At 37.7% G+C, this 10,000-nt stretch overlaps 1 protein-coding gene across 1 annotated transcript in view; it reads left to right on the top strand.

Moving 5' to 3' along the window:
• Positions 1 to 10,000, top strand: part of prom (prominin) — a 60,770-nt gene that overhangs the window by 27,321 nt on the left and 23,449 nt on the right. Inside the window, exons 2-9 of the mRNA XM_076176661.1 lie at positions 3,702 to 3,757; positions 4,944 to 5,149; positions 5,604 to 5,791; positions 6,445 to 6,540; positions 7,494 to 7,567; positions 8,024 to 8,152; positions 8,300 to 8,435; positions 9,114 to 9,284. Of these exons, the coding sequence (XP_076032776.1) occupies positions 3,702 to 3,757; positions 4,944 to 5,149; positions 5,604 to 5,791; positions 6,445 to 6,540; positions 7,494 to 7,567; positions 8,024 to 8,152; positions 8,300 to 8,435; positions 9,114 to 9,284 (1,056 nt within the window). The remainder of the gene's footprint in view (positions 1 to 3,701; positions 3,758 to 4,943; positions 5,150 to 5,603; positions 5,792 to 6,444; positions 6,541 to 7,493; positions 7,568 to 8,023; positions 8,153 to 8,299; positions 8,436 to 9,113; positions 9,285 to 10,000) is intronic.

Genomic DNA, 10,000 nt, shown 5'->3' on the forward strand with positions numbered 1-10,000 from the left:
AATATTATACTGACATCACTATTGATACTAATATTGATATTAATATCAATATTAATATTAATATCAATATTAATATTGATATTGATATGAATATCAATATTAATATTAATATCAATCTTAACATTAATATCAATATTGATATTGACATTAACATTAACATTAACATTAACATTACCATTACCATTAACATTAACATTAATACTAGTATTATATCATTATTAATACTGATATTAATATTAATATTAATATTAATATTAATATTGATATTAATATTAATAAAAATATTAATGTTAATATTAATATCAATATTGATATTAATATTGATATTGATATTAATATTGATATTAATATTAATATTAATATTAATATTAATATTAATATTAATATTATTAATAATATTAATATTAATATCAATATTGATATTAATAGTGATAGTAATATCAATATAAGTATTGATGTTGATATTGATTATAATGATAAATAATATTAGTATCGACATTTATATACATACACATAGTTTACCAATATACATATCTATGAGTGTGCATATATATCTATATATGCATATACAGTACATATCCATACAGATATACGTTTGCGCATAAATAGATTTTAGTATTTTACAAACAGGCCAAAGCTGAAAGTATGTCAGGAATTTAACTTTGAAGTCCCATCCTGGGGGTTAAGTGTTGACTAGGCCGAATCCATCAGAAAGCTTTATTGTCTACCAAAATCCCGCACGAAAATTGAGCCAGAGTCGTCATGCGACGCCCTGGTATACTTGCAGCCTCTACCGGAATATCATTTGTTGCCTTCCAGTCAAGACTTTCGAGGAAGAAAAGGGGTTAAAATAGTTTATTTGAAGCTCTAATTCTTTCCATGTCGGATGATGGTACTTTTCTTTTATTCTGTCCGGCGCCAAGCTATCTTAGTCATTTCCTTTTTTTTTTTTTTTTTTTTTTTTTTTTTTTTTTTTTTTTTTTTTTTTTTTTTTTTTTTTTTTTTTTTTTTTTTTGCGTCACTTCGATTGTGAGAGAACTAAAGTTTGGGGCGCTTTCTTCTGTTCTGGCCACCACAAGACCGTTTCATCCATCTTCATGGTACCTCCTTGGTCGAAAAATGGGTTTATGATGTCTAAGAGATTTCCCAACTGGTACAATATTGAACCTGCAAGTCAGTCCAAAGTGACTTTATATGATATGCAAATATCGCTCTTGTTCCCTAAGTAGCTCATGTATTCTTCCCTACAGTAATTATCGCATGAGGTGTAGTAAGTACTTCAGATAATTTCCTTTTGTAGAACCACATTCCAAGGTAGAGAGATAAAGATAAGGATTTTCTGCTCTTCTCATGAAATATAACTTGGAGATACAGTCAACAAATGGATAAATAAATAGATAAATAAATAAATAAATAAGTATTTATATAAATAAATAGATAAATAAATAAATAAATAATAAATAAATAAACAAATAAATGAATAAATAGAAATAAAAGTAAATAAATAAATAATAAACAAACAAATAAATAAATAAATAAATAAACAAATAAATAGAAATAAAATAAATAAATATATAAATGAATAAGTAAATAAATAAATAAATAAATAAATAAATAAATAAATAAATAAATAAATAAATAAATAAATAAATAAATAAATAAATAAATAAATAAATAAATAAATAGATAAATAAAAGATAACCACATTCAGTTACACAAAGCGAAATGAAACAAAGATGTATAGCTGCAAGATCATGATGTAGCCTTTTCCTTAACAGAAGGAAGTTCAAGCATTTATTTGTTGGGGTTATTGTTGCACGTTCAAGTGCCACGAGAGAGCGTTTTCCTTCCCCTCGCCTCTAAGCCGTAAAGCGTGGTGTTGTTCGTCTTACAGGGTGAGTGCAGAACTTGTCGGTCGTCTTGTAGTGAGAGAACTGAGCTTGCCGGTCGTCTTATCCGGCGAGAAAGAAACTTGTCGTTCGTCTTTAGCGACGAGGACGAACCTTGTCGCTCGTTGTAAAGGGCGAGAACGAGACTAGTCATTTGTTCTATAGGACGAGAGAGAAATCTGTCGTTCGTCTCGTAGGGTGGCAACAAACCTCGACGCTCGTCATATACGGCGAGAACGAGACTCGTCGTTCGTCTTATAAAGCGAGAATGAAACTTGTTGCTCGTCTTTATGCGACGATAATGAAACTGGTCGTTCGTCTTATAGGACAAAAGCAAAGCTGACAGTCAGCTACGTAAAGATTTGTTTTCGTAGGCTGCCTCCCTCTTCCCCATGTTTTAGTGCACCCCGGGCTGCCTTGTCTGGCTTCCACTCCTGAAAGGTGAAGCTCACATACGTCGCCATTGCGTACGTGTGTCTAGGGCCCTTGTTGAGTATTTCGTCAATACTCGTTTCTTATATTTAGTCTGGATCTCACTAAGTTATTCTAGTCAGTGGGTTCAGCCCGTTTCGAGCAAACCTTTGTCACACCTACGTGACTCAAATGAGTTCATCTGAGTAGAAACGATTTAGGTTACAATCTTTTAGTTTTCGAATCTCCAAATGTCAAATCACCATTGCGTCATATATGTAGAAACTGAATGACGAACTACGAGACGTTAAATCTATACGATTATTAGAAGCATTGTTGATTTGTCCTTAAGGAAATCTAGAATACTGTAAGCAAAGTCGTCTTCAAGCGGAAGCTTAACTCTTTGGCGTTTATATTCGACCTCTATTTTCATTCTAGCCAGGCGATTTGATTCAGCTGAAGGGAACACCTGTAGACGTCATAGGGTCGGACATTATCTCAATCAACACTTATGGGGTTATAATCGACTTTTATGTTAATTCTCTCTGACTCAAGGCGATTTCATTGAGCTAATGAAAATCCCTGTAGATATTAAAGGGGCACAAATCAATGTATAACCCTATGCTGGGATAAAAGCATAGGTTCCAGCCTGGTTGTGGGTCCACGAGAACGTAGTTAGGGTGTTGCGACACTTGTACGCGTTGGCTTTACTAACTTGGTGGGTTAATTGAGGTGGAAGACAAGGAAGGGGGAGAAAGGGAGCGGATGAGGTCCAGTAAGGAACGGACGTCACGAGGCGACCGGCACGCAATGACCCTCCGACGTTGCACACAAGGAGTGCCCATCTTGACCTTGCGTGCTCTACACTTCCCGAAGAAGCTCCGTTGTAAGCGAGACGTTAGAGTATTAAAGAGTCTTCGCCATTTCCGGTGTTTATGTTCGCCGTTATTCTAATATTTGTCTGAAACATATTCTCATAATATCGTGTCTTGTTATGGTAAAAACAGGAGAAACTTAGTTAAATATCGAAACTTTGAGATTCTTGCTCAGGTGGTGAAATAACTAAGTTATTCTGTCGTAGATTTGTAATCACATAATCCATAATTTGATTGTGTGTGTGTGTGTGTGTGTGTGTGTGTGTGTGTGTGTGTGTGTGTGTGTGTGTGTGTGTGTGTGTGTGTGTGCATGTGTGTACGCTGACAAACATGTCAACGTTTAGATATATGTTCCCTAGCGGGGAGCGATATTATGCAACTCCTTCGCGGCTTGTTCGGAAAACATCCTACACATAAAATTGAAATTCTCGCCATCTACCCCTCTATCTACTTTACTTGTCTACCTTTATCTACCAGTCTCTTACACTTTACGACCCTATTATCATTTTTTTCTTTTATATTTCAGAATTGGCCAAAATGGCTCTGGAACAGCGAATTACGGGGCAAGAGCTCATTATGGAGGTATCGTATTTCTGTTTCTACTTCATAGTGAATTGTCTCATTAAATACCTATAATTTTGAAAACATATAATCATGTATTATAGGATTATGAATATTACTGGTAGACATTCTAATTTCATCATTAGCTGCTTATTCTTTCATTTTTATCTTGGATGATATTTATGTTGTTTTTGTTCATTTTATATGAACGTATTTATTCCTGGGTACTCACTTTAGATTCATCATTGGTACCTTTGTTGCCACAGTGATCGTATTTTGTTTGTTACCTGTATTTTTTCGGGTTATCATCAGTCGATTGCATCTAATTTTGCAAACTTAATTCCGTTTATCACCAGGAAGGGGAGATCTCTGTCGAACTGAATGAAGTCCTATGAAAATGAAGTGATGGTATCTATTTCATTATCATCATCTTATAATTCTTCATCATGATCATCTTCTTTTTCTCCTCCTCCTCATTCTTCTTCTTTTCTTTCTTTTTCTTCGTCTTCGTCTTCTTTTCTTCTTCTTCTTCTTCTTCTTCTTCTTCTTCTTCTTCTTCTTCTTCTTCTTCTTCTTCTTCTTCTTCTTCTTCTTCTTCTTTTTTCTTCTTCTTCGTCTTTTTTCTTCTTCTTCTTCGTTCTTCTTCGTCTTCTTCGTTTTCTTCTTCGTTTTCTTCTTCTTCTTCTTCTTCTTCTTCTTCTTCTTCTTCTTCTTCTTCTTCTTCTTCTTCTTCTTCTTCTTCTTCTTCTTCGTCTTCCTCGTCTTCCTCGTCTTCCTCGTCTTCCTCGTCTTCCTCGTCTTCTTCGTCTTCCTCGTCTTCCTCGTCTTCCTCGTCTTCCTCGTCTTCCTCGTCTTCCTCGTCTTCTTCGTCTTCCTCGTCTTCCTCGTCTTCCTCATCTTCCTCGTCTTCCTCGTTCTTCTTCGTTCTTCTTCGTCTTCGTCTTCGTCTTCTTCGTCTTCTTCGTCTTCGTCTTCTTCCTCGTCTTCCTCGTCTTCCTCGTCTTCTTCTTCCTCCTCTTTCTCCTCTTCCTCCTCTTCCTCCTCTTCCTCCTCTCCCTCCTCTTCCTCCTCTTCCTCCTCTTCTTCTTCTTCTTCTTCTTCTTCTTCTTCTTCTTCTTCTTCTTCTTCTTCTTCTTCTTCTTCTTTTTCTTCTTCTTCTTTTAAGATATTTTCCTCTCAGAAGCTCTTGTTCTCATTTTCTCTGCAGTCGATGAAAGTCGAGCCAGGCCTGGTGGCCTGCATGGTCATCGGTCTCACGCTGGCCATCCTTGTGCCGGCCTCGGGTCTCTTCGTCTGTTGCTGTAGGTTCTGCGGCAAGTGTGGAGGACAGAAGATCCAGAAGCACGGCTCTTGCTTCAACTGCCGAAGGAGGACTCTCACCGCTTCCATGGCAACCATTTTATTCATCATTGCGTGAGTGGCGTTCCTGAGTATTTCTACAGTGTAAGGTAGTGAGGATGAGATGTAAACTATATTCTGTTTCAGAGCTATGTGATGCCGCACAGATGCAAAAAATTAATAGAATATCAATAGATAAACAGGGTAACTTGAAACATACATGCATACATACATACATACATACATACATACATACATACATACATACATACATACATACATACATACATATATACAGACATACATACATACGTATATACATACGTACACACACACACACATACATGAAAGTATTCGGGATATTACATACACCTGTACGTGGCTACTGAACAGTGAATTAACAACTCTGAAGATTTCAATTTCCAGGGCAAAACACTTTAGGGGAAGCTCCTGTCTTATCAATGGGAGGGCCTTAATCACAGTAATACTCATCTCTCCTCTTCTGTCACTTCTCCTTCATCTCCTTCAGAATTGGTTTGGGGCTGATGGCCTTCAGCAACGAGAGGCTGAAGGGGGCTGTGGCCGAGAGCAGGGTCAGCATCAGTAACAACGTGGACGACTTGAACACTTACCTAAAAAACACGAAACTCCAGCTTCGATTCTTGATAACCAATTCTCTCGAACAAGTCATCTCCGCCATCCACAGTGACCTGGACGGTAGGTTAAGTCGTTTCATATTCAGTGATGTTATTATTGTTGTTATATTTATTATTGTTAATAGTATTATTATTGTTATTATCATTACTATTATTACCATCATCATCATCGTCATCATCATCGTCATCATCGTCATCATCGTCATCATCGTCATCGTCGTCGTCGTCGTCATCATCATCATCATCATCATCATCATCATCATCATCATCATCATCATCATCATCATCATCATCATCATCATCATCATCATCATCATCATCATCATCATCATCATCATCATCAATCATCATCATCAATCATCATCATCATATTATTATTATTATTATTATTATTATTATTATCATTATTATTATTATTATTATCATTATTATTATTATTATTATCATTATTATTATTATTATTATCATTATTATTATTATTATTATTATTATTATTATTATTATTATTATTATTATTATTATTATTATTATTATTATTATTATCATTATCATTATTCGTTATCATTATCATTATCATCATTATTATCATCGGTGTTGTCACCATCAAGAACTATACTTTCCATATATACTTCTTGCTTTTCTTCATCTCCTCAGTACAATGATAATTATCACTACTACCATATCTATTATATACCATTATGATAATCATTTCAGACATTGAGTTCCTCCTTGGACGACCTTTACAACGGGAACTGGCCACCGAGGCACAGATCGAAGTGGCACTTGACTCGTTGCTCCACATCAGCGGCAGTAAGTCCGAGTTCAGTTCCACATCCTCCTCCAGGTTTTAATAACCGTTTCCGCGAGTTTCACTGAGTCAGAAACGACGCGGCCCGCGGGCCTTGGTTTGCATCCATCTGGGGAGAAGCTTTGGACAGCTGTCCGTGTTGTGTGGATTTGTTTCTGTTAGTGGCTGACAGAAGGAAGAGGAGGAGAAGGAAGAGGAAGAGGAGAAGGAGGAGGAGGAAGAGGAGGAGGAGGAAGAGGGGGAGGAAGAGGAGGAGGAGCAGAACAAAGGGAAAGAGCCGTTCGTTGTTAGCGCTCCTTTATGTGAAAAAGTTTGTGAGTAATGGGAGAAGATAGTTGAAACTAGAAAGCCATTTTGAGCCCGGTCCTAGGTCCAAAACGCTCCTTGTTATTAGATTTCGAAGATGGAGGGCGGGGGAATGATTCTTTTTGACTTTCGTCCTGTATGGACACCTCTAGCAAGTACATCTCATAGATTCCTCTTTAGGTCTTGGTGGATTGGGTTTCTCTGACTCGAAATCCTCAGACCTCAGTATTCGGCAACAATTCTCGAACTTTCCCATAGATTTCTTCGGGAAGAACCGTTTTCTGTGAGAGTGAGGAGTCATTGGCAGGGTGTCAGCTCTCTCTAGGTGGTCAGCTTGTAGAAAATGGTGGACGTTGGGCGGGAGAGAGAGAGAGAGAGAGAAAGAGAGTGAGAGAAAGAGAGAGAGAGAGAGAAAGAAAGAAAGAGAGAGAGAGAGAGAGAGAGAGAGAGAGAGAGAGAGAGAGAGAGAGAGAGAGAGAGAGAGAGAGAGAGAGAGAGAGAGAGGATGAGGAATAGAGAAAGGGAATTCGGTTGAAACTAAACAAGTGTTTGAACTTGACTTTAGAGCCTACTTTAGAAGGTCTTACGGTGATTTATATTCGAACTCCTATTGCTAGGTCGTATTCTTATTTTATTCTCTCTCTTGCAGGTATTGACAGTATATCGAGCCGTATGAGGGTCCTTCAGGAATCCATCCACCAAGCTGCCAGCAGAAGCATAGAGGTGAGGTCTCACCGATTCGTGAATGTTGTCCTGACGATATTTTACTACGAAACGTTTTCTGTCCTGTCCGCAACAGAACAGGAGACGCGTGTCCACCAGGACCACTGGATTTCTCAAGCTGGAATATGCTAAGAAACAACTGAAATTGTGCTAGATTGGCAAAAATGATGCTGAATAATTTGCTCAACTTAGGTTTAATTTCTGTTATACATTTTTATCAATACAGCATAATTTCATGGGGGAAATACGTTCAATTTAGCATGATTATGCTCAACCTGGTCACCTTGGTACCCACAATGCCAAGATGAGACGCAGGGGACGGATGTTTTATCAGACTGTGCAGCTCTGACAGCAGAACACAGACACATAAGCAACATGTCTAGTTGGAGGGCCTCTTGCGATGACCAGAAGCCAGATTTTTTTTTTTCGCTGTATTGAGGTCTTCTCCTCTTTCAGGTCAACACCTTGCTGGCCGACCTCCAGAGCGACCTGGACCGGTTCGTCACCAAGTGCTCCGAGGAGGACATGGATCTATGCAAGACACTCGACACCACAGGGATGCGTATCGACATACGATTCGACAGCGTGAGTCTTTGCCCCAATTGTTCCAGAAGATTCTTCGAGATTTCCAGAAGTCACGAGTCTTCTACTTCCCGTGTGTCAGAACCTTGTTCTTTTTCCACAGAGTAAATAATACCCTGTATTCTATCATACTCTCTTGGCTCCTTCCAGATTTCCTTCCGGCCCCAGCTGAAGATCCTGGAGTCTTTGCAAGCACAGAACCTGACGAGCACAGCCCAAAGAGCCCGGCAGGAGTTCGACAACATCCCGAAGTATGTCGAACAAATGACAAGAAATTCACGGGAAGGTATGTCGTGTTCGGATTTCTTACAAACTCTTTTTTTCTCATAAATTCACTTTGATTTCATGCAAGGACACAGAAGGATCTTGTGACCGAAAGGATCTTGAATAACTACGAGTTCAATAATAATCGAACGAAGACTATTTCCTCCTCTCAATCTCCCCAAACCGCTTCATTCCCTTCACCTTCCCTTTCTTCTTTTCTCTTCCTCCCTTTCCACACACACGCACACACACACACACACACACACACACACACACACACACACACACACACACACACACACACACACACACACACACACACACACACACACACACACACACACACACACACACACACACCTACCCATATATTAGTGCATATATGTATATGTATATGTATATGTATATGTATATGTATATGTATAAGTATATGTATATGTATATATATATATATATATATATATAACATTTTTAGAAGCTCTGTTCAATGTCTTTAACACACACACACACACACACACACACATATATATATATATATATATATATATATATATATATATATATATATATATGTGTGTGTGTATGTGTGTGTGTGTGTGTGTGTGTGTGTGTGTGTGTGTGTACATATGCATACATATATATACGTATGTGCATATACTTTATGCATATACATATATGCTTATACATCTATGATTTTTAGAGGTGAAGCGGGCACTCAGAAATTACCGGAGTACCTTGTACCATCGCGTTCGAAGGATCGACGAAATTTCCTACGACATGGAGATCAAGACGAGAGAGCTCAAATACCAAGTGGACAGAGTCACTGCCAGGGTCCAAGAAGTGGAACCCTACCGACATTATCTCGGTATTGGTAAGTGTCCCTTTCATCAGGTGAAGATTTGCTTAACTTCCACTTTATGTATTTTTTCACACTTCTCTTTCGTGATAAAATATCATTTTTGCCCCAAGCGTACCCCTACAACTGGACAAAATTATCTGACGACAGCATATAAAATATTTTTATTGTTAATTGAGATAGATTTAATCCTCTATCGGAGAGAGCGAAAACTTCCCCTCTACCCCAAAAATTGAGTAGATATGTCTTACGGGTCAGAAAAATATTTATAAAGTTGTTCTACTAGAAAAAGCAATAAACCTTAACCGATAAAAAAAAAACCCACGGCCATATGATTCATGGAATGCTATGAAGGAGGCCTTTGTTCAGCAGTGGACTCAGGATGGCTGATTTGATTTGATTTGATTTGATTTGATAAAAAAAAAAAAGGCAAGTTTGGACATCGAAAATTTTTATTTTGACTTTGGCCAAGCAATTTGATTTATTATAGAGGAATATTTGTCCGTAGTGGATTCATGTGTTCAGTCGTACTAAAATGTCTTTCTGGTTTCTGCTCTATGGTTCCTTACGCGCGATTGACCTGAACTCAGATTCCCGGGGCGGACACAAAAATGGCTACTAGCAGTATACCTTTATGGGTAATTTCTACTTATGTTAAAGTTCTGTCAGGCTAACTTGATGCTTTAAGTAGACAACAGGGAAACAAAACTATTCCATCACCACATTCCAAC

Source organism: Oratosquilla oratoria, chromosome 39 (genome assembly GCF_046742065.1).
Source record: "Oratosquilla oratoria isolate Oo_2021 chromosome 39, ASM4674206v1, whole genome shotgun sequence".
In the NCBI taxonomy this organism is placed as follows: domain Eukaryota; kingdom Metazoa; phylum Arthropoda; class Malacostraca; order Stomatopoda; family Squillidae; genus Oratosquilla; species Oratosquilla oratoria.